The 25208-nt window shown below is 38.7% G+C and overlaps 1 protein-coding gene across 1 annotated transcript; it reads right to left on the bottom strand.

The window, feature by feature from the left end:
- Positions 1–7226: 7226 nt before the first annotated feature.
- LOC113935811 (zinc finger protein 677-like) lies at positions 7227–23875 on the bottom strand. The gene is made up of 4 exons (XM_027618329.2): positions 23755–23875; positions 23429–23543; positions 19685–19811; positions 7227–9098 (listed from the first exon to the last, which is right to left on the bottom strand). Exons 2-4 carry the CDS (start codon positions 23441–23443, stop codon positions 7351–7353), a joined length of 1890 nt encoding a protein of 629 aa, XP_027474130.1. The 5' UTR covers positions 23444–23543; positions 23755–23875; the 3' UTR covers positions 7227–7350.
- Between the last annotated feature and the right edge of the window lie 1333 nt (positions 23876–25208).

Raw genomic sequence — 25208 nt, 5'->3', positions numbered from 1 at the left:
CAAGAATTTGTGCCTGGCTTTTTTCCAAGTAAACTATGGACTATAAGTCCTACCAACTAATATAAGAAAGGGTGTTTTTTGCTGTAAGCTGTTCCCTGAAACAGAAAGCATTGGGGAATTTCTTAACCATACTATTTTCCAGGATTCCATGCTCAGATAAATTTCAATATTGTCATTACCTATTAGGAGACCCTAAAATGAATATAGTTCAAAAAATGAATGCATGTTTATTTGTAAAAAGTAACATTAAAAATGTGGATTAATAACAGTGACAGTGAACTTGCTTAGGAACTTTAAAGTATATGCCTGTGTATAGCATTGACAGTCCTTGCATCTTTATTATACCATTTTTGCAAAATTTTGACAGGAAATAGGCATACAGTTTTAAAATAATTACACAAGGGATGCCTGGGTGGCTCAGTCAGTTAAACGGCTGCCTTGGGCCTGGGTCATGATCCCAGGGTTCTGGGATCGAGTCCCACATCGGGGTCCCTGCTCAGCAGGGAGCCTGCTTCTCCCTCTCTCTCTCTCTGCTTGTGCTCTGTCAAATAAATAAACTCTTAAAAAAATAAAATACACAAAATAGGATGAGGTGCAGAATAATGACCCCATTTTTATGATAGTATGACATTTTGTGAGAGGCCATTTCATCCTAAAGGGGTCTTTTCTAAAAACCTTGAAAAGGGAGTTAGTCCGTATGTATTTTCCTTGGATACAGGGAAACAGATCATATTTACATAAGGAAAAGAACATGGAGGAGCAGGGGTCATACAAGTGACAAAAATGGTGTTTAGTTCAGCCCGTATGGTTATGACTGGGGAAAGATGGAATCAAGCTATGAGAACACCTGGTTGTAGCAATGTAATTTCACAGGTAACACCCATAGGCTTGTAAGTATAATCAGTAGTAGCATTTGGGACTAAAGAGAAATTGGTTACAGGTAAAACCAACTGGTCTTCAACATAGTGAACAGATCACAATTTCTGTGACAAATTTTGACAGATCCAACCGTCAGAAAGGTTTTCCCCTTCTGCAATGGGTTGAAACAGGCAGATTAGAGCATGGTCTAGGAAAAACCAGAAATGAAATCTTTTTGTGCAACTATACAAAAAAAGTTTCCCTTGCGCAAGCACATGAAAAAGTCCTGGAATATTAGAGGGGTAGTGAGAAAACCAAACCCTGACCCCTGCCCCCTCCAGGCCAATGGTTTATTTTTTGGTTGGGAGATTTTGATAACTGATTCCATGTCCATACTTGTCATTAGTCTGTTTAGATTTTATTTGTGATTTATGCTTTGTAGATTGTATATTTCTAGGTATTTTTTTTTTAGGTTATCTAATGTGTTGGACTGTTCATACTTTCATATGATCCTTTGTATTTCTATGTTATCTGCTGTAATGTTTCCTCTTTCATTTGATTTTGAGTCTTCTTTTTTTCCTAATGTAGCTTAAGTTCTGTCAATTATGTTTATTTGTTCAAAAAGCCAGTCTTTAATAATAAAGAGGACAAGCCAACAAGAAAATATAGCAATTTTAAATATTTATGCATCCAACATAGGAGCATTCAAATACATAAAAAGTTAATTACAAAAATAAAGGAACTAATTGATAATACAATTATAGTAGGGGACTTTAACACCCCACTTCCATCAATGGACAGATAACCTAAACAGAAAGCCAACAAGGAAACAATGGCTTTGAATGATGCACTGGAACAGATGGATTTAACAGATGTATTCAGAACATTCCATCCTAAAATAGTAAATATACATTCTTTTCTTTTTCTTTTTTTTTAAGATTTTATTTATTCATCTGACAGAGACAGGGACAGCGAGAGCAGGAACACAAGCAGGGGGAGTGGGAGAGGGAGAAGCAGGCTTCCCGCCGAGCAGGGAGCCCGATGCGGGGCTCGATCCCAGGAGCCCGGGATCATGACCCTGAGCCGAAGGCAGACGCTTAACGACTGAGCCACCCAGGCGCCCCAATATACATTCTTTTCAAGTGCATACAGAACATTCTCCAGAATAGGTCATATACTGGCCCACAAAACAAGCCTCAACAAATTTAAGATCAAATTCATACCATGCATATTTTCTGACCACAATGCTATGAAACTAGAAGTCAACCACAAGAAAAAATGTGGAAATATGACAAATACACAGAGGTTAAACAACATGTTACTAAATAATGAATGGGTCAACCAGGAAATAAAAAAACTTTTTTAAAAGTATGTGGAAATAAATGAAAATGAAAGCACAATGTCCAAAACCTATGGGTTACAGCAAAAGTGGTTCTAAGTGAGTTTTTAGAAATACAAGAGTGCCTCAAGAAGCAAGAAAAATCTGAAATAAACAACCTAATATTACACCTAAAAGAGCCAAAAAAAGAAAAACAAAACCCAAAAGCAGCAGAAGGAAGGAAACAGTAAAGAATAGGGCAGAAATAAATGATACAGAAACTAAGAAAACAACACATCAATGAGACCAGGAGCTGGTTCTTTGAAAAAAAATCAATAAAATTGATAAACCTCTAGCCAGAATTACCAAGAAGAGAAATGACTCAAATACATAAAATCACAAACAAGAGGGAGAAATAACAACCAACACCACAGAAATACAAACAATTATAAGAGAATGTTATGAAATACCATATGCCAACAAACTGGACAGCTTAGAAGAAATGGATAAATTCCTAGAACATAAACTTCCAAAACTGGAGAAAGGAATACATAAAAAATGAACAGACTGACAACCAGCAAAGAAATTGAATCAGTAATCAAAAAACTCTCAAGCCTGGGCCAGATGGCTTCACAGGTGAATTCTACCAAACATTTAAAGAAGAGTTAATACCTACTCTTCTCAAACTTTTCCAAAAAAAGAAAAAGGAAGGAAAACTTCCAAATTCAACCTAGAAGGCCAGTATTATCATGATACCAAAACAAGATAATGACACCACTAAAAAAAAGAGAGAACTACAGGCCAATATCCATGATGAACATAGATGCAAAAAACCTAAATAAATACTAGCAAACCAAATTCAACCAAATTCAAAGAATCATACACCATGATCAAGCGGGATTTACTCCTGGGTTGCAAGCGTGGTTCAATATTTGCAAATCAATGTGATACATCACATCAATAAGGGAAAGGATAAGAACCATATGATTATTTCAGTAGATAAAGAAAAAGCATTTGACAAAGTACAACATCCATTCATGATAAAAAAAAAAAAAACACCTCAACAATATAGGTTTAGAGGGAATATATCTCAACATAACAAAGGCCTTATATGGAAAACCCACAACTAACATCATCCTCAATGTGGCAAAATTGAGAGCTTTTCCCCTAAGGTCAGGAACAAGACAAAGATGTCCACTCTCACCACTTTTATTCAACATAGTATTGGAAGTCCTAGCCACAACAGTCAGACAACAACAACAACAAAAATAAAAGGCATCCAAACTGGTAAGGAAGAAGTAAAATTTTCACTGTTTGCAGATGACATACTATAGATAGAGAATACAAAGACTCCACCAAAAAACTACTAGAACTGATAAACACATTCAGTAAAGTTGCAGGATACAAAAATCAATGATCAGAAATCTGTTGTATTTCTATACAATAATGAAGCAGGAGAAAGAGAAATTAAGAAAACAATCCCATTTACAATTGCACCCAAAATAATAAAATACCTAGGAATAAACCTAACCAAAGAGGTGAAATTCCTGTAAGACCTGTACTCTGAAAACTATAAAACACTGATGTAAGAAACTGAAGATGACACAAACAAATGGAAAGACAAATAAAAAAAAAAAAGGGAAAGAGAAAAAAAAAAGAAAGAGGGAGAGAGGGAGGGAGGAAGGAAGAAAAGACACTTCATGCTAAGAGATTGGAAGAACAAATATTGTTAAAATGTCTATACTACCCAAAGCAATCTACACATTTAATGCAATCCTTGTCAAAATACCAGCAGCATTTTTCCACAGAACTACAGCAAACAATTCTAAAATTTGTATGGAACTGCAGAAGACCCTAAAGAGCCAAAACAATTTTGAAAAAGAAAAGCAAAGCTGGAGTCATCACAATTCTGGACTTCAAGTTATATTACAAAGCTGTAGTAATCAAAACTATGGTTTTGTGCCAGTATGGTACTGGCACAAAAATATTCACATAACTCAATGGAACAGAACAGAAAGTCCATAAATAAACCCATAATTATGTGGTCACTAAATATGAGATCTGAAACTATAAAAATCACTATGAGACCTGAAACTGTAAAAAACCTAGAACAGAACACAGGCAGTAACCTCTTTCACATTGGCCATTGCACTTTTTCCTAGATATGTCTCCTGAGGCAAGGGAAACAAAAGGAAAAATAAACAAATGGGGCTTCATCAAAATAAAAAGCTTCTGCACAGAGAAGAAAACAGTCAACAAAACTCAAAGGCACCCTATAGAATGGGAGAAGATATTTGCAAATGACATATCTGGTAAAGGGCTAGTATCTAAAATATATAAAGAACTTATAAAACTCAACACCCAAAAACAACTAATCCAATTTAAAAACGAGAAGACATGAATAGACATTTTTCTAAAGAAGACATCCAGATGGCCAAGAGACACATGAAAAGATGTTCATCATCACATCATGAGGGAAATGCAAATCAAAACTACAATGAGATATCGCCTCACACATGTGAGAATGTCTAAAATTAACAACAAAAGAAACACATGTTGGCAAGGACTTGGAGAAAAGGGAACACTTGTGCACTATTGTTGGTGGGAATGCAAACTGGTGCAGCCAGTGTGGAAAACAGTATGGAGGGGCCTCAGAAAGTTAAAAATAGAACTACCTAATGACCCAGCAATCACACTGAGTATTTACCCAAAGAATACAAAAACATTAATTCAAAGGGATACAAGCCCTCCTATGTTTATAGCAGCATTAATTACAATAGCCAAGATATGGAAGCAGCCCAAGTGTCGAATGACTGATACATGGAGATGTGGTATATATGTACCTTGAAATATTATTCAGCCATAAAAAGAATGGAATCTTGCCATTTGCAATGACACGGATGGACGTAGAGAGTATAATGCTAAGCAAGGTAACTCAAAGATAAATAACTTATGATTTCACTCATATGTGGAATTTAGAAACAAAACAAATGAGCAAAGGGAAAAAGGAGGGGAGGAGGGGACAAACAGAGAAACAGACTCCTAATTATAGAGACCAAGCTGATGATTACCAGAGGGGAGGAGTGTGGGAGGGATGGGTTAAGTAGGTGATGGGGTTTAAGGAGTGTCCTTGTGGTGAGCACAGGGTGATGTATGAAAGTGTTGAAACACCACATTGTACACCTGAAGCAAATATAACACTGTGTTAACTAACTGGAATTTAAAAACTGTTTAAAAAGTAGTCTTCAGTTCCCTTAATCTTTTCTATTGTTTTTTCCTATTTCATTTATTTCTGTGCTGATCATTATTTTCCTTCTGCTAACTTGGGGTTAGTTTTTTTTTTTTTTTCTTGTGCCTTGAGGGGTAAAGTTAGGTTGTTTGAAAAGTTTTTCCTTAATGTAGGTATTGTTATCAACATTCCTTCTAGAATTTCTTCTGATCCATCCCATAAGTTTTGTCAGGGTGTGTTTCTATTTTCATTTGTTTCAGAATATTGTTTCTCTTTTCATTTCTTCTTTGACTCCTCAGTTGTTGAGTAGTGTGTTAATTTCCACATATTTGTGAACTTTCCATTTTTAATCCTATCATTTGTTTCATACTATTGTGTTCAGAAAAGATAATTGGTATGATTTCATTCTTATATTTACTAAGGTGCATTTTGTAGACCTAACATAGGACCTATCCTGGGTAATGTTGTGCGTGTGCTTGAGAAGAATGCATATTCTGGTTCTGTTGGATGAAATAATCTGTATATGTCTGTTAGGTCCTTTCTGTCTGAAGAATAGCTCAAGTCCAATGTTTTTGTGTTGATTTTCTGTCAGAATATTCTATCCATCGTTGCAAGTAGGGTATTGAAGTTCCCTACGCTTATTGCTATTTCTTATTGCCTTTAGATCTGTTAGTATTTGCTTGATATATTTAGGTACTCCAGTGTTAGGTGTATATATGTTTATAATTGTTATATCCCCTTGATGAACTGATCCCTTTTTATTATATAATCACCTTGTCTTGTTACACCTTTGGACTTGAAGTTTATTGTATCTGATATAACTAGAGTGACTCCTGCTCTCTTTTGGTTTCCATTTGCATGGAATATCTCTTTCCATCCCCTCACTTTGAGCCTATGTGTGTCCTTAAATCTCAACTCTTTTGTCAGCAGCATTCACTTGCGTGGTTTTTGTTTTTGTTTTGTTTTTTGAGTAAAGCGATAGTAGTTTATCAAGTGAAGATACAGAAAAAGCTCTCAATAGTGAGAGGGGTCCCAACAGGGTTGCAAAGGGAGAAACTTTTTTTTTTTTTTTTAAGCCATCCAGTCACTGTAGGTCTTTGACTGGATAATTCATCCATTTATAGTCAGACTAATTATTGATAGGTAAGGGCTTACTGATGCCATCTTATCAATTGCTTTTCTGGCCAATTTGTAGTTCCCTTATTCCTTTTTTTCCTCCTTCTGACTTCCTTTAGGAATTGATAATTTCCTATAATGGAAATTTCCTATAATTGATAATTTAGGATAATTTAGGAATTATCACATTGGCCATTGCACATTGTATATTATCAACAGATTTCAAACCTCAGGATGAAAATCATTGATAGTAATTTGGCCTGTTCAAGAAACCTGAAATAAACTATTTAATAAAATGAAGGTAACAGGACCTTTCCACGGGGATCCTTGTAACTTTAACAGCAATTGTAGGTATTATAATTTTGATTTTTAATTAATCAATTATCAATTATTAAATTTATTTAGAATTTAATTGAATAATCTTTCAGAAGAACTTAAGAGACTGTTTTCTCTACTATGAATTATCTGATGTGTAGCCAATTGTGAGAAATGGTTAAATAATTTATCACATTCATTACAGTTTTAAGGTTTCTCTACAATGTAAATTCTTTGGTGAATCCTGAGGTCAGATCATTGTCTAAAGGCCTTATCATTTTCAATACATTTGTATGTTTTCTCTCTGATGTGAATTCTCTCATGACCCCTCAGGTAAACATCTGAACATCTGATAAAAGTTTAACACCTTCATTACATTTATAAGGTTTCTCTCCAGTAGGAGATAATATTACATATGCTTGATCTTTGGATAAAAGCCTTGCCATACCCATTACATTTTTGTGCTTTCTTTCAAAGATGCATATTCTGGTGTCTAATTAACTGTGAGCCCTGGTTACAGGCTTTGCCAAATACATGACTTACATGGTTTCTGTTCAGTATGGATTCTTTGATGTTGAGTAAGGCCTGAACACACATTAAAGGTTTTGCTACACACATGACATTTGTGAGGTTTCTCTTCACTACAAATTCTCTGATAATCCCCAGTGCTTGATCTTGGGATAAAAGCATTTCCACATATATTAGGTTTACAATGTTTCTTTTCAGTATGCATTTTCTGATGTCTAGTAAGATTTGCAAATTGGGTAAAGGCCTTGTCACATTCATTACATTTATAAGGCTTCTCCCCAGTATGGATTCTTTGATGTCGGGTAAGGCTTGAACACACATTAAAGGCTTTGCCACACTCGTTACATTTATAAGGCTTCTCTCCAGTATGAATTATCTGATGTATGACAAGGTTAGAAGACTGGTTAAAGGCTTTGCCACATTCCTTACATTTGTAAGGCTTTTCTCCACTATGGATTCTCTTATGTTGAGTAAGGCTTGAACGCTCCATAAAGGCTTTGCCACACTCGTCACATTTGTAAGGCTTCTCTCCTGTATGAACTCTCTGATGAATTCTAAGATTTGAATGTTGACTACAGACCTTGTCACATACACTACATTTATATGGTTTCTCTCCAGTATGGATTCTCTGGTGTCTAGTGAGGTGTGATATGCGGTTAAAGGATTTGTCACACTCATTACATTTGTAAGGTCTCTGCCCAGAATGAATTCTCTGATGATTGGTGAGATTCGAGCTTCCTCTAAAAGTCTTCCCACATTCATTACATTTATAAGGCTTCTCTCCAGTATGGATTCTCTTATGTCGAGTAAGGCTTGAATACTCAGAAAAGACTTTGCCACACTCATTACATTTGTAAGGCTTCTCTCCAGTATGAATTTTCTGATGCCGTGCAAGATTTGAATTTTGACTACAGCCCTTGCCACATATATTACATTTATATGGTTTCTCTCTGGTATGGATTCTCTGATGTCTAGTAAGTTTTGCAAATTGGGTGAAGGCTTTGCCACACTCATTACATTTGTAAGGCCTCTGCTCAGAATGAATTCTCTGATGATTAATGAGGTTTGAGCTTTCTCTAAAAGCCTTCCCACAATCATTACATTTGTAAGGTTTTTCACTAATAGGTGTTTTTTGATGTCTAAGTAATGAAGGATGCATAAAAAGTTTCCCAGATTTATTACAAACGTTCATGTTGATGCTAGGAGGAATTCTTTGAAGTGGTGAAACAAAACTACCATTGATCAACTCAACTTGATTATATTCATAAATTTTCTCTTCAGTTTGAAACTTCTGAAGGTCAGCCAGATGCGACTGAAACTTTAATCCAATTCCATTTTCAAAACATTTTATATACTTGTTTCCTGCACAGGTTATGTTATTTTTTAGTTTTAACAAATAACTTTTATATGACTTCTCATGTTTGTAACTTCGATAAGTACTTTTTCTTACAGAAACACTCTGCTTTAGAGGGAAATCATTCCAGGATTTGTTATGCTGTTGATCTCTTCTACCAGTGAAATTTTGGTTATGGGCTGCGGTTACTCCTCTGTAATTTGTTTCATCATACGTATACTGACTTTCAAACTCATGCATATTTTGCTGGACTTCTCTGAAACCCAAATCCTTGATGTCATTTCTTTTGTGTCTTTCCAACATCAATGTTTGGAATAATTCTTCTTTGCTAATATCCTCTTTTGGTGATAATTTTTTAATCATACTTCTAACAGAGATATCTGAAAGATATAAAGGACCATAGGTTTCCTATTAATAGAGTTATAAAGTGAATATTTTATCTTGAAAACATAATATTAGGCCAAAAGTAATGCTTATATAGTAATAAAACTTCTCAACCATAGTATGCAAATATTTAGGAATAAAGGGAATCGGATTCCTCAATAAAGAAAGGGTGTTTACACACAGATAAAATTATTTTCAGGAAAGCCTAGTTCCAACACCCTATGATCAAACCACTCAGAGTATTTACATAAGCCCTGAAACAAGTGGTATCTTCCTGTTGCCACCCCAAAGTACTCACCAATTGGCACTAGACATTTGGGTGTTTCATATTTGAAGGAAAGCAATATTATATTAATGCATATACACATACCTAATTATTTAGGTACAATTATAAAGGCTAAAGCAGAGGACTATATACTGTAATGGTAAATAATATCTTAAACTTATCTAACAAAAAATGGCAATTCACAATTATAAAATAAAAATAGCGCTGAGAAAATGAGAAGAACCTGATAAAACACCATCGTAAGAATAACAAAATATTGGTCTGAATTTCTATAATTAAACTATCTATATTCATGCAGACTAGGCATTTTACAACATTAACCATTGGTGCATGACAGTCATAATACATAAAAGATATTTAAAAACCATTATCTGTAAGTCATAGTAAAAATGAATCAAACATTTCAGAAACCCACAGTAAATCCAGAAGATAAATAATAAGCCAACACAATTACAAACCATTATAATCTGTGGCATTCTAAAGAATTCTTCCTTCAGAACAAAGGACAGGGCTCCTATTCCCAAAGGAATACATAATATGAGCATTGAAACCTATGTTAAGAACCACTGACTTTTTAAATATCTGGTTCAGGTACATACATAATATTTTAAGATGAAGAATTTGGGAAGGCAATCAGAAATCAGAATTATGATGTCACACGTGCAATTAACAACCAATAGAGCTATTTTCTTTTCCTTTTTTTAAATTTTATTTTATTATGTTATGTGAATCACCTTACATTACATCATTAGTTTTTGATGTAGTGTTCCATGATTCATTGTTTGCATATAACACCCAGTGCTCCATTCAATATGTACCCTCTTTAATACCCATCACCAGGCTAACCCATCCACCCACCCCACCCCCCTCTAGAACCCTCAGTTTGTTTCTCAGAGTCCATAGCCTCTCATGGCTCATCTCCCCCTCCGATTTCCCCCCTTCGTTTTTCCCTTCCTACTATCTTTTTTTTTTTTTAACATATAATGTATTATTTGTTTCAGAAATACAGGTCTGTGATTCAACAGTCTTACACAATTCACAGCACTCACCATAGCACATACCCTCCCCAATGTCTATCACCCAGCCACCCCATCCCTCCCACCCCGCCCCCACTCTAGCAACCCTCAGTTTGTTTCCTGAGATTAAGAATTCCTCATATCAGTGAGATCATATGATACATGTCTTTCTCTGATTGACTTATTTTGCTTAGCATAATACCCTCTAGTTCCATCCACGTCATTGCAAATGGCAAGATTTCTTTTTTGATGGCTGCATAATATTCCACTGTATATATATACCACATCTTCTTTATCCATTCATCTGTTGATGGACATCTTGGCTCTTTCCATAGTTTGGCTATTGTGGACATTGCTGCTGTAAACACTGGGGTGCACATACCCCTTTGGATCACTACATTTGTATCTTTGGGATAAATACCCAGTACTGCAATTGCTGGGTCGTATGGTAACTCTATTTTCAACTTTTTGAGGAACCTCCATACTGTTTTCCAGAGTGGCTGCACCAGCTTGCATTCCCACCAACAGTGTAGGAGGGTTCCCCTTTCTCTGCATCCTCACCAAAATCTGTTGTTTCCTGACTTGTTAATTTTAGCCATTCTGACTGGAGTGAGGTGGTATCTCATTGAGGTTTTGATTTGGATTTCCCTGATGCCGAGCGATGTTGAGCACTTTTTCATGTGCTGTTGGCCTTTTGGATGTCTTCCTTGGAAAAATGTCTGGTCATGTCTTCTGCCCATTTCTTGATTGGATTATTTGTTCTTTGGATACTGAGTTTGATAAGTTCTTTATAGATTTTGGATACCAGCCCTTTATCTGATATGTCATTTGCAAATATCTTCTCCCATTCTGTCTGTTGTCTTTTGGTTTTGTGGACTGTTTCCTTTGCTGTGCAAAAGCTTTTTATCTTGATGAAGTCCCAATAGTTCATTTTTGCCCTTGTTTCCCTTGCCTTTGGCGATGGTTCTAGGAAGAAGCTGCTGTGGCTGACGTCGAAGAGGTTGCTACCTGTGTTCTCCTCTAGGATTTTGATGGATTCCTGTCTCACATTTAGGTCTTTCATCCATTTTGAGTCTATTTTTGTGTGTGGTGTAAGGAAATGTCCAGTTTCATTCTTCTGCACGTGGCTGTCCAATTTTCCCAACATCATTTGTTGAAGAGACTGTCTTTTTTCCATTGGACATTCTTTCCTGCTTTGTCGAAGATTAGCTGACCATAGAGTTGCGGGTCCATTTCTGGGCTCTCTATTCTGTTCCACTGATCTATGTGTCTGTTTTTGTGCCAGTAACATACTGTCTTGATGATTACAGCTTTGTAATAAGGCTTGAAGTCCGGAATTGTGATGCCACCAGCTTTGCTTTTCTTTTTCAACATTCCTATTCAGCTATTTGGGGGTCTTTTCTGGTTCCATACAAATTTTAGATTATTTGTTCCATTTCTTTGAAAAAAGTTGATGGTATTTTGATAGGGATTGCATTAAATGTGTAGATTGCTCTAAGTAGCATTGACATCTTCACAATGTTTGTTCTTCCAATCCATGAGCATGGAACATTTTTCCATTTCTTTGTGTCTTCTTCAATTTCTTTCAAGAGTATTCTATAGTTTTCTGAGTACAGATTCTTTGCCTTTTTGGTTAGATTTATTCCTAGGTATCTTGTGGTTTGGGTACAATTGTGAATGGGATCGACTCCTTAATTTCTTTCTTCTGTCTTGTTGTTGGTGTATAGAAATGCCACTGATTTCTGTGCATTGATTTTATATCCTGCCACTTTACTGAATTCCTGTATGAGTTCTAGTAGTTTTGGGGTGGAGTCTTTTCGGTTTTCCACATAAAGTATCATATCATCTGCAAAGAGTGGGAGTTTGACTTCTTTACCCATTTGGATGCCTTTGATTTCTTTTTGTTGTCTGACTGCTGTGGCTAGGACTTCAGTACTATGTTGAACAACAGTGGTGACAGTGGACATCCCTGCCGTGTTCCTGACCTCAGGGGGAAAGCTTTCAGTTTTTCCCCATTGAGAATGATATTCGCTGTGGGTTTTTCATAGATGGCTTTTATGATATTGAGGTATGTACCCTCTATCCCTATACTCTGAAGATTTTGATCAAGAAAGGATGCTGTACTTTGTCAAATGCTTTTTCTGCATCTATTGAGAGGATCATATGGTTCTTGTTCTTTCTTTTATTAATGTATTGTATCACATTGATTGATTTGCGGATGTTGAACCAACCTTGAAGCCCAGGGATAAATCCCACTTGGTGTGAATAATCCTTCTAATGTACTGTGGATTCTATTGTTTGGTATTTTGGCAAGAATTTTTGCATCCATGTTCATCAGGGATATTGGTCGGTAATTCTCCTTTTTGATGGGGTCTTTGTCCGTTTTTGGGATCAAGGTAATGCTGGCCTCATAAAATGAGTTTGGAAGTTTCCCTTCCATTTCTATTTTTTGGAACAGTTTCAGTAGAATAGGTATTAATTCTTCTTTAAATGTTTGGTAGAATTCCCCTGGGAAGCTATCTGGCCCTGGGCTCTTGTTTGTTGGGAGATTTTTTATTACTGCTTCAATTTCCTTAGTGGTTATAGGTCTGTTCAGGTTTTCTATTTCTTCCTGGTTCAATTTTGGTAGTTGATACATCTCTAGGAATGCATTCATTTCTTCCAGATTATCTAATTTGCTGGCATAGAGTTGCTCATAATATGTTCTTATAATTGTTTGTATTTCTTTGGTGTTGGTTGTGATCTCTCCTCTTTCATTCATGATTTTGTTGATTTGGGTCATTTCTCTTTTCTTTTTGGTAAGTCTGGCCAGGGGTTTATCGATCTTGTTAATTCTTTCAAAGAACCAGCTCCTGGTTTCATTGGTCTGCTCTACTGTTCTTTTGGTTTCTAGTTCATTGATTTCTGCTCTGATCTTTATTATTTCTCTTCTCCTGCTGGGTTTAGGCTTTATTTGCTGTTCTTTCTCCAGCTCCTTTAGGTGTAGGGTTAGGTTGTGTATTTGAGACCTTTCTTGTTTCTTGAGACAGGCTTGTATTGCTATATACTTTCCTCTTAGGACCGCCTTTGCTGCATCCCAAAGATTTTGAACAGTTGTGTTTTCATTTTCATTGGTTTCCATGAATTTTTTTAATTCTTCTTTAATTTCCTGGTTGACCCATTCATTCTTTAGTAGGCTCTTTAGCCTCCATGTATTTGAGTTCTTTCTGACTTTCCTCTTGTGATTGAGTTCTAGTTTCAAAGCATTGTGGTCTGCAAATATGCAGGGAATGATCCCAATCTTTTGGTACCGGTTGAGCCCTGATTTGTGACCTAGGATGTGATCTATTCTGGGGAATGTTCCATGGGCACTAGAGAAGAATGTGTATTCTGTTGCTCTGAGATGGAAGTTCTGAATATATCTGTGAAGTCCATTTGGTCCAGTGTGTCATTTAAAGCCTTTATTTCCTTGTTGATCTTTTGCTTAGATGATCTGTCCACTTCAGTGAGGGGGATGTTAAAGTCCCCTACTATTATTGTATTGTTGTTGATGTGTTTCTTTGATTTTGTTAATTAATTGGCTTATATAATTGGCTGCTCCCATGTTAGGGGCATAGATATTTAAAATGGTTAGATCTTGTTGGATAGAACTTGTAAGTAGGATATAGTGTCCTTCCTCATCTCTTATTATAGTCTTTGGTTTATAATCTAACTTGTCTGATATAAGGATTGCCACCCCAGCTTTCTTTTGATGTCCATTAGCATGGTAAATGGTTTTCCACCCCCACTTCCAATCTGGGGGTGTCTTTGGGTCTAAAATGAGTCTCTTGCAGACAGCATATCGATGGGTCTTGTTTTTTTATCCAATCTGATACTCTGTGTCTTTTGATTGGGGCATTTAGCCCATTTACATTCAGGGTCACTATTGAAAGATATGAATTTAGTGCCATTGTATTCCAATAGAGCTATTTTCTAACTGTGAAGCAGCCTTTAATAATGCGATTCTGTGTCACAGAATACATATACCACAGAGTATGTGCCTTGAAAATTTACTAAGAAACAACACTGAGATGAAATAAGTTACAAAACGAATACAAACAATATACTGCAGACAAAGGTCAATCACATATTAAACATAGGAGGAGGTCAAGAAGTATTAGCAAAGAAAAGCAAATTTCCAGTACTCGCTATATGTTATACAATGTTCAAAATCTAACAGCATTAACATATTTAAAATATTCTCAAGATACATTATCATAATATTTCAGATAAAAACAACGGGCCCATCGTGTTTATGTACCCAACACTAATTCACACAGAAAAAAATGTGAAAGCCAAAATTTGAACCTGGGCCTGCAGGCCCAGACCACACGTTCTTGAGCACTAAACATTACTGCCCACTCAGGAAGTGAGTAAAGGTCATAGCAAACCTCACCAGCATACAGGGAAATGCTTCAAGAAAACTACAGGAATTGAGTTGTGTTACTAATATCGTTACTGACTCATCCCACCTGGATAAGAGCATCTGAGTCATCACTTCCTGAATGTGTTGATTTAGACAGTGACTAGGCATGGTGCTATCCTGAACTAGCTGTCCTCTGGAAGAGTAGGGATCTTTATAAAATGCAGAAGGGGTAAGGATAGGGGCTGTTGAGGAGACTTGGGTGTCCAAGGGCTCAAAATTAATATGCTAAGGAAGAAACAGTGTGCTTCATCCAGATCAATGAACAATCTGGGGGAAGGTGGAAGAACAGAGCCTGTGCTTGCAAATTTATGGGAATACAATTGCGCTAGGACAGTAAAATTCTTTATCTTAGAAGAAGACATGAACTGATTTAGCAAGTGGCACAATATTGACCCATTCTGTGGGAAATGTACTATGGGTGTGGGGGGACAGGAGAGAATGGAAGATATGAGGAAGGCAATTACCATGATACAGTGGAACGAATACAGGTTTACCTCTATTCTAACACCTTCCCTGAAATTTCTCAAATGGGATATCCTTGGCTTTCTATTTATAAGCATTTACTCAAGAGAGTCCTACATATATATTCCATGAGACATGTTTAAAGTGTTCTTAAAAGGCAACCAAAGTCTGGACATGGCCATCAAGGGGAGAATGGATGAACTCACTCTACATACACATACAGATGCCATTAAAGTCTGTCAAGAATTCAGCAATGGAGAGTGACATGGATGCAAGATGATGAATCCCCGGTGGGGAGGACAAAGAGCTTGCTGGAGGGAAACAAAGGTAGCAGGTTTTGTCAAGGTCTGAACTTTGGGGGAGATGTGGATAGATTAGCTAAAAAGAAATAACATACCAACCAAATTATTAATTACATGTTTTATAAATATAAATTTACCAATTTGGCATGCTAACCTTTTTGAGGCTAAGTGTGCTTGTTTGTTATATAAAAATCATAGTGCTTCTTGGGGTGCCTGGGTGGCACAGCTGGTTAAGCATCCAACTCTTGGTTTCAGCTCAAGTCATGGTATCAGGGTCCTGGGATTGAGCTCCACGTTGGGCTCCATGCTCAGTGCAGAGTCTGCTTGATAGTCTCCCTCTCCCTCTGCCCCTCCTGCTCATGCTCTTCCTCTTTCTCTCTCTCTCAAATAAATAAATCTTTAAAAAATAATAATAGAGCTTCTTTTGCAGCCTCCTCTAATTATCTGAACTCATATATTTGGATCTCTTCACACAATTGCTGGCATAAGGAGACATGAAGTGAGGGATGCTCTTTATTTTTTATTTTATTTTTTTAAGATTTTATTTATTTATTCATGAGAGACAGAGGGAGAGAGAGAGAGAGAGAGAAGCAGAGGGAGAAGCAGGCAGCCCGATGCAGGACTCGATCCCAGGACCCTGGGATCATGACCTGAGCCGAAGGCAGACGCTTAACCACCTGAGCCACCCAGGCGCCCGAGGTGAGGGATGCTCTTACTATATATAGGCAGATATATAGTTGTTATTGTGGATCAATGGAAGTTATGTGTCCTTATCCAAAATTAATAAATTCTGACTCTGTTAACTATCACCACAACATAGGCAACCTCAAAGGGAAAATAATTTAATGACACACAGTGGGGAATGGATTTTACTGAAGGGCAGTGTTAGTAGCAGGGGACTGCAGAAGCAACTTTTGGCAGTGCCATGCAGGAGTTAGATGTGCACAGAGGTGGCCAGCAACATAAGCAGTTGGCTGTAGTCAGAGAGCAGGAGAGTACTGACATGAGGGTCAACAAGGACCAGGTGAACTTTTTACGGAACCCAGTTTAAAAGACGAAGATCAAAACAGCCTTCAAGTGTTAACTGAAGAATGTAATTTCCAGAACATGAAAAATTTTGTGAAAAACACAACGAGTTATAAGCAATAGTGGTGAGGATGTACATGGAGTGGAAGAGACTGGCTAACTTCCCAATAAAATACATCAAAAACTAATGATGTAATGTATGGTGATTAAATAACATAATAAAAAATAAATAAAAATACAATGAGGAAGTCAAACATTAGCTTAGTATAATAAGATGTGTACCTGATGAATCTACACAGGGAAATTAATTATTAGAATAAAGGATTTTGTACCAAAATACAAAAGTCAGTAAAATTCAAATAAAATCCAAGAAGTTGTATTTAGAAAACTTAAATTATACTACAGAATAAGCAAGATATCCTATGTAACAAATTATGGCAAATCAATTTAATGATTTCTAGGATGAACACAGTAATTTAATTAAAAAAAAAAAAAGATATTTTCTCAAGATATCCAATATTCCCGGGCGCCTGGGTGGCTCAGTTGGTTAAGCGACTGCCTTCGGCTCAGGTCATGATCCCGGAGTCCTGGGATCGAGTCCCACATCGGGCTCCTCGCTCAGCAGGGAGCCTGCTTCTCCCTCTGACTCTCTCCACTCTCATGCTGTTTCTCTCTCTTTCAAATAAAATAATTAAATCTTTCAAAAAAAAAAGATATCCAATATTCCCAATTTTACAAATCCAATCAATTTGAGAAAGGGGTACTTTAATAATAGGCAAATCACGTGAAAGAGAAATAAAGGGACTAAGATAATTTTTTCACAAAATTCAGGAGTTTGAATAGGTTTTGGGGAAACTGTTGCTGAGCCATAACCATCAACACTCAAGAAGCAAATCTTGTAATATATATTTTAAAATATTTATTCCTTGATCTAGCAGCCCACAAACCAGAGCTATAAAACAGAATTCTGAGTGTCATCAAAAATAGGTAATTAATGATTAAATTTTTTAAAGTTTATTTTTAATCCATGGAAATGTACATGATGAAAACTGCAGTGGTTTAAACACAACAAATTAGAATTTAAAAATGGAGGCATAAAATTGTACACCTGAAACTAATATAACACTGTATATTAAAAATCCTGGAATTAAAAAAAAAAGAAACAAGAAGCATCATTTAACTTCGTAAGTTCCCTCATATGCATCACAATCATATCTGTTTGGAGGAAAGAACACTGTGGCATGCAGGGGGTAAACAATTTGGCACGAACCCTAGTTTGGTCAAAGCCTCACAGATAAACAGTTGCAACAATGTTCTCCTTGGGATAAGTTCGTACATCTATGATTGCTGGCTCAAAGGGAATAATCATTAGATATTTGAGCAACATTGCCACACTGCCCTTGAGAGACTCTGTGACACTCCACAAAGAGCAGAAAGAGAACTATAATCACTCATCAGTCAGACTCTCCTGATACTTTCTATCTCAGCCTCCCTAGGACTTGCTGACCACTCCACTCAGGGGCTTAACCGGGCACTTCTGTAAGCGGCAGGACAGCACTGTAATACATTAATCAAAGTATTCTCCTTCAAAAATTTTGTTACCCAATAGACTCCCTCCACGGATAAGTTCACCAGAAGTTGTCCATCAACTAAAAGTGGGTTATCACAGCAGAAAAAGAGGATATTTCAGACCCTAGGAAAACATGTTTCAAAAGCAAAATTGCACAGACTTAGGAAGATATAGAATCTGTACGAGCCAAATTTTATCTGCATCACTAGCCTAGGCAGAGTGCAGGGCGGAGAATAAGGCACGATAACAGAAGTAAAGCAATGGGTTCGATTTTGCAGGGTCTTTGAGAAAACCAAGAGACGCTCCCCATGTAGGACTGGGTTTCAAAGAGCCAACCTCTCCGTCCACTATCTGTAGAGTACTGCTGACTAGCCGTCTCAGAAGATCCACCCCATTGCCTGGTTATACTCTTGATGTGTGGCAAAAGCAGGCCTGACAAAATGGCTAGGAGGCCTTGAGACAGTCCCATGCAGCCTTGGGGCCCCAAGTGCAATGGAGGAGGAGCCAATGTTTTCCTATCTCCCGAACAGAGGAACTGAGGATGAAACCCAGACAGGTCCTGGAGTCAGGACTGTGGAGGAACTGATGGAGCAGCTGGAATCAGATGGTATCAAGTATGGAAGGAGAGACCAGAGGAAAAGAGGACCCCTATAAACAGCCCTTCTCACCCCTCTCAAAGCCAAGGGACCAAAAAGGTCACAGCAGCCAGATAACAGTGTTGCAGGTCATGATAAAGACTGCCATTGTCTCTGCATCAGCTGGAATGCCGTGTCTGCAGAACAGAGTAATGGGGGAGATTTCCTCTGAGTGCTCACAAGTACTTTTCTTTTCTCATAGACCTCTCCTCTTTGGGGAACGTTTCTCAAACAATATTTGATGAAGCAGTTTCATCTCTGACCATCTCAGCTGTTACGAGTGTTCACCTCTTGGATATAGTCCCACCCACTTGGTTTCTTCTCTATTTTCACCTCACCCTCCACAGCCCTCGGCTCTGTCCCTTGCTCCAAAATGGAGATAACATTCAGTCAGAGAGATTCCTGCTCATAAAAAAGGAGAGTTACATGTTGGGGCTTTTCCAGAATATAATCCCAGCCTTTGTTCAGCAGAGGATGGAAGATGTTATAGATGGGTCTACACTAATTTCGTCCACTGACTGGCTTAGGAAATATTTTACATGTATAGGCATCTAGCTCTCTTCTGGACTTACTGACTCAAATGCAGGGGAGTAAAACCAGGGAATGCAATATTTTAAAATTTTGTTACAAGGTTTTATGATTACTCAAGTGGTAAAAGCAACACTAATCTAGTGAGGAGTGGGCAGACCATCTGAAGAAAGGAGGAGATGAAAGACCAGGTGCCACCACATGAAGCTTTCAATTCAGAGTCAATATAGCTTCAATCACAGTCTAGTATGGCAGGGGCCCCCAAGAAACTCACTAGGGCAGATCCCAACATTTAGAGGGACATTATCCTCACCCAGGGAGACCAGGTTCCTATAGTTCTCCAACATCACATCCTTGTACAAGGCCCTCTGAGCAGGGTCCAGGCACTCCCACTCCTCCGGAGAGAATTCTATGGCCACATCCCTGAAGGTCAACAGCACCTGTAACGAAAAACACATTAAACTAAGAGACCACAGGGAGAGTTCTTATCTTCACACAAATTATAGGAGAGAGGTGTTAAGGATTGATTTGGCTGTGGTGACAAATCAGTATAAGATAATTTTGAGCAAATCATATATCCCTAATTTTGTGTTATTATACTTCTCAACCAGGATACATAAATCCACAAAATCACTGTGCGTTCCACAATTTTGTGAACAAAATATATAAATAAAAAATGCATCACAAGATGGACTATATAGAAATGCTAGATAATACATTTTACACACCAATTATTTCTCTGATGAGCTACACTATGAGTAGTGTCTTTAAAGATTACAAAGTTGACAGTGCCTTTTAAGAAAGCTTAAAATGTAAGAATGTGATGATTATAATGGCAGAAACAAAAAGTTTTTAAACATTTATGATGTGCTAAACATTACTCAAATGGGTATTATTTTGTGTAATAATATTAGAGAAATATCTGTGTCCACCTTATAGAGGAGGCAATTGTCACAGAGACTCTAAGAAACTAGCCTCGGGTCAGATAACTAAGAAAGGGCAGAGCCGGCACCTTAACCAGGTGTTCTGAATTTAGAATTGAATCTGAAGAATCACACAGTTAAGTAACAGATACAGTGTTAAAAGTAGTTCTCTACTTTTAGTGGGCTTCCTAAGTGAGAAAACATGAAACAAATTCAAAGCTAAAAACAGGGACCTGCAGAAAATGTCATTATCTATGCACATATGTAGTATGTTATTATTGTTACCACTATTAATTCACTAATGAGTTAGTAGAGAAAAAAATTTAAGGCCACGAAAAATTCCTAGGAATAATTTTCAAAGCTTAAAATAAATATAAAAGTTATTTATGAAACAATGCATCTTTTATACACACCAGAGGTTTCTACTCGCATACACCCACACACACATAAACACAATTTCAGTAAAAGTAGTCCTTTCAGACAGATTTTTGGGATGAGTTTTTTTAAATTTATCTTTTTTTTTACTCGTGTATTTCAGTATTTTTGGTAAAATGGACATTTAGAAATTGTACTTTTTTTTCTTTAAAGATTTTATTTATTTATTTGACAGAGAGAGACACAGTAAGAGAGGGAACACAAGCAGGGGGAGTGGGAGAGGGAGAAGCAGGCTTCCCGCGGAGCAGGGAGCCCGATGCGGGGCTCGATCCCAGGACCCTGGGATCATGACCTGAGCCGAAGGCAGAGGCTTAATGACTGAGCCACCCAGGCGCCCCTGAAATTGTACTTATTTTTAATTAGGTTGTTGTCAACATTACTCTGTACCAGCCTAGTTAAAAAAATACAAAAATGAAAATAGAAAACTTTACCTTTTCCACTAAATACCTATATGTAAATATCAAAATTTTGTCCATTTAAATGCCCATTTAAACATAAGCCAAGTGGAGTTTATCCAATAATAAAACAATGCTTGAAGATTATAAAATTTATTAATATTCTACATTTAATAAATTAAAATAGAAAAAAATTATGAAAGCATTAGCTCTTTTAAGAAATTATTGAATAACTAAAAATCATGCTAAAAAAATTAGAGGCATCAAGTAAGGAAATTCCAGTAAACATCATGATTGACAGTAAACAACAGAAGCATTTCCACTAAAACTGAGGCTGACACAAGCGATGATGGCCAGGACTCCCGCTATTCATCACTGCACACAATGTCTGGACATTGTGAATCATGTGGGATCCATGTGTCTTCATCCAGAGAATGTTTTCATGAGGATCTAAAAGAACAAGCTATCTCTATGTGTATTAGCACGAAAACAACTCCAAGGTATGTGTACAGAATAAAACATCACAATATAACATTCACTGAAGAATTTTAACTAAAATCTGCTAATGATAGGTAAATGCATTTTTATAAGACATACACTTAATCTTCCATAGAACAGGCAATAGTGATTACAAAGGTGGTGAGTGATGATGGAGGGCATGACAGGGAAGGAGATGTTTTACTTCTTAGTCCAAAATGTGCAACACTGTTTGTGGAGTTTTACCTCAAAACAAAGATACATGGTATGTAATGTTTAAATCAGGGGCGCCTGGGTGGCTCAGTCATTAAGCGTCTGCCTTCGTCTCAGGTCATGATCCCAGGGTCCTGGGATCGAGCCCCGCATCGGGCTCCCTGCTCGGCGGGAAGCCTGCTTCTCCCTCTCCCACTCCCCCTGCTTGTGTTCCCTCTCTCACTGTGTCTCTCTCTGTCAAATAAATAAAATCCTTAAAATTAAAAAAAATAAAAATAAAATAAAAATTAAAAAAATGTAATATTTTAGTAACAATTGCTGGAAACAGAATTTGGCTCCATCCACTCTGATGACAAAGACTAGTTTTTTGCTCCAATATAATAGCTGAAACATTTTTAGGTAAAACACCTGCTACACAAAAGTCCCTGAATGAACAAGGGTCTTCATGGGATGGATATGCTGTGAGTGATATTAAAGAACATACTGTTAAAACAAATTATACAATAAAACATCCTTTATCATTGACATGTTTCAGAACTTTCCATTGTAATCCAAATCATTAATATTTTAGAGCCAGAAACATGCTGATTCACTTGTTTAGCTTCAAATGCCTTGTAAAATCAGGAACAATAGGTTTCCCTTTCTTAGTCTTATTTTCCAGCTGTTCCTGCACATTAATATAGCACATTAATGTGCAGTTTTTTTTTTCCTTCTTTTTCAAATTTGTATTTAAGTTCTAGTGAGTTTACATGTAGTGTAATATTGTTTTCAGGGGAATTTAGTGATTCACCGCTTACATGTAACACCCAGTGCTCAACAGGACAAGAGCCCTCCTAAATACCCATCACCCACCTACCTCCCTCCATCACCCCTAAGTTTGTTTTCTATCATTAAGAGTCTTTTATGGTTTGTTTCCTTCTCTCTCTGTTTTTCCCCTTCCCATATGTTCATCTGTTTCTTAAATTCCACATATGAGTGAAACCATATGATATTTGTCTTTCTCTGCGTGACTTATTTCGCTTAACGCTGTTTTTCTTAATGCAGTTCTTCTTTATGCAGCTCTACAAGGAACTGACGATGCGTTCATATGCAACTCCTAAAACAATCCCCTTGGCCAGCCGCAGTGACACCAAAGTCCCACTCCCAGTTTCTGATTCACACCTGCGTATGAAACCCTGCCCATGATAATCCCCCAACAGGGCCTCTTCACAGGTTCCATGTCTCTGGGTCATGGTGAGACGGGATGTAAGTGGAGATGACAGGCGCTGAGGCAAGGCCGGGGTGAGTTCTAGCAAACGTTAGGCAGGACCCTTGAGAGCTTGAGAGTACATTACCAAGTCCAAAAAAACCCCCAGCATTTCAGGAAAGAGAGAAGAAACAACCAAGAATGTGAATTTTAGGGGCGCCTGGGTGGCTCAGTCGTTCAGCGTCTGCCTTCGGCTCAGGTCAGGATCCCAGGGTCCTGGGATCGAGCCCCGCATGGGGCTCCCTGCTCCGCGGGGAGCCGGCCTCTCCCTCTCCCGCTCCCCCCGCTTGTGTTCCCTCTCTCGCTATGTCTCTCTGTGTCAAATAAATTAAATATTTAAAAAAAAGGAGAGAGAATGTGAATTTTACCTGGGAACGCGTCATTTTTGCCCCCTCTTCCTTTCCTCCTCTTCTGGACTTAATTCTCGGATAAGATCAGTCTTGACAAGGGGACGGTGAGCGCTGAACACAGGCTGCCTAATGCCTAGAATGAACATACCCCCTTCCTGTGGCACAACCGCACGCAGAGGGAGGACCTCAACCAGTAAAAAGGCACTCCTCTGCCGCCCACTGCCCCAGGAGGGGCTGGCGCACACCGAGACAAGCCAGTGGGGCGCTTTCTCCGCTTTTCCCCCACAGCTCACTGCCCGGCTGCAGCGGCCCCCAGCAAACGCCGCACAGAACACAGCCCCGACCTTCCTGGATCCGGGACGGAGGACCCGGAGGGCAGGGAAGCAGCCGAGGCGGCGGTCTCCACGAATCGAGGGGCTAGAAGCGGCCGCGGCCGCCGACGCCGCGACCCGGCGCCACCAGGCCTCGGAACGTCTCACGGCGACGCCGGGACTCGTCGTGGGCAGGAAGGCGACGACCGCGGTTGTAACCTCCAGGGAACCCCGGTGTGGAAGACTGGAGGCTGCGGGGCCGCCAAGCACGGGTTTGAAACTGAACGTCCGAAATTTCACTCCCCCGAACGTTTCTGTCACTCAGCTCAATTCACTTCCGGGTCTGCCGGCGACTGCACACGCGCAGACGGGAAAGGAGGGTACAGGGGGCGGGACTCGGGCAGGGCCGCGAAGAATGGTTGAGATTGGGCAGGAAGCGCGCGTGGGGGCGGGGCGAGCTTGTGGGTCTGTTAGTCCTGCCCCGCCGTGCTTGTTTCTCAGCCTTTTTTTGACCGCTGTGGAGGAGAGCTGCTTCCTGCCTGTTCTAAGTTGATGTTTATAAATTTAAAGTAAAAGGGAGTTATGAGGGCCGCTTGTATTAGAAGCGGAGGTATGCTCAAAAAGTTGAGAAGGGCTAAATTCAAAATCTTTCGGTGCGAGCAGGTGGAGACGTGTGTCTTGCAAGTGATGGAAACTGGAATGCGATCACTCAGGAGATCGTCGGGACGAAGCCTCTCCTTGGACATGTTTACAACAGGGCAGCTGGCTTCCCCCAGGGCAAGTGGTTCAGGAAAGAAAGAGGGAATCTCAGGGGGAATCCATTATCTCTCATAACCTAACCTCAGAAATGACAGACGGTTACTTCTGCCAGATTCTGTTGGGTCACACAGGCTCTCCCGTAATTGCCGCAGCTCAGGCAACCAGCTGTCCTGCTTTTCCCTGGCCTGACCAGGTTCCTGAGAAACAGGACTTTTCGTCCTAAAACTGGGAAAGTCCTGGGCAAACTGGGCCAGTGGAGCACACTAGCTGATGTGCCACTCACCTTCCCAGCCACTCTCCACCCAGTCTGCCTTCTCTCCTTCCCTCCTCTTCTTTTCCCCACCTCCACCCCTTCTGTGTTCTCTCCTTTGCTCCTCTTCTCTTCCTTTTTTGTCACTTCCAGGTGTGAAGAGAGGGTGGAAAACATACTCCTGGCCTGGGTCCTAGTGACAACTTTGGCCAACAAAGAATGGAGAGGTGGGTGTCACCCTCAAGTGTGTAGAGCTTGTCAGGGGGCATGACAGGGAATAAAAGCTGAGTATGAGAAACAAGCCCGCAGAAGTTCTTCTAACAGTGAAAACAAGCACAAGCCAGACAGGCTCTTCCCACTTTGGGCCATCCTTGTGTCCCAATACCTGCAGTTGGTACCCCCACCCAGGGTGTTCACAGACACTTAGTGCCTGTGGGATGGGGTGGGTGGTCAATTATTCCATTACCAACCAACTCAT

The sequence above is a fragment of the Zalophus californianus genome, chromosome 17 (assembly GCF_009762305.2).
Source record: "Zalophus californianus isolate mZalCal1 chromosome 17, mZalCal1.pri.v2, whole genome shotgun sequence".
In the NCBI taxonomy this organism is placed as follows: Eukaryota; Metazoa; Chordata; class Mammalia; order Carnivora; family Otariidae; genus Zalophus; species Zalophus californianus.
Note: the sequence above shows the minus strand (reverse complement) of the source record. Positions and strands in the feature narration are given on the sequence as shown.

Excerpts from the sequence above, each read along its gene's own strand:
- LOC113935811 (XM_027618329.2), bottom strand. Across the intron at positions 9,099-19,684 it reads TAGGAACCTGGTCTCCCTGG|ATATCTCTGTTAGAAGTATG; the intron begins GTGAGGATAATG and ends TATATCTTTCAG.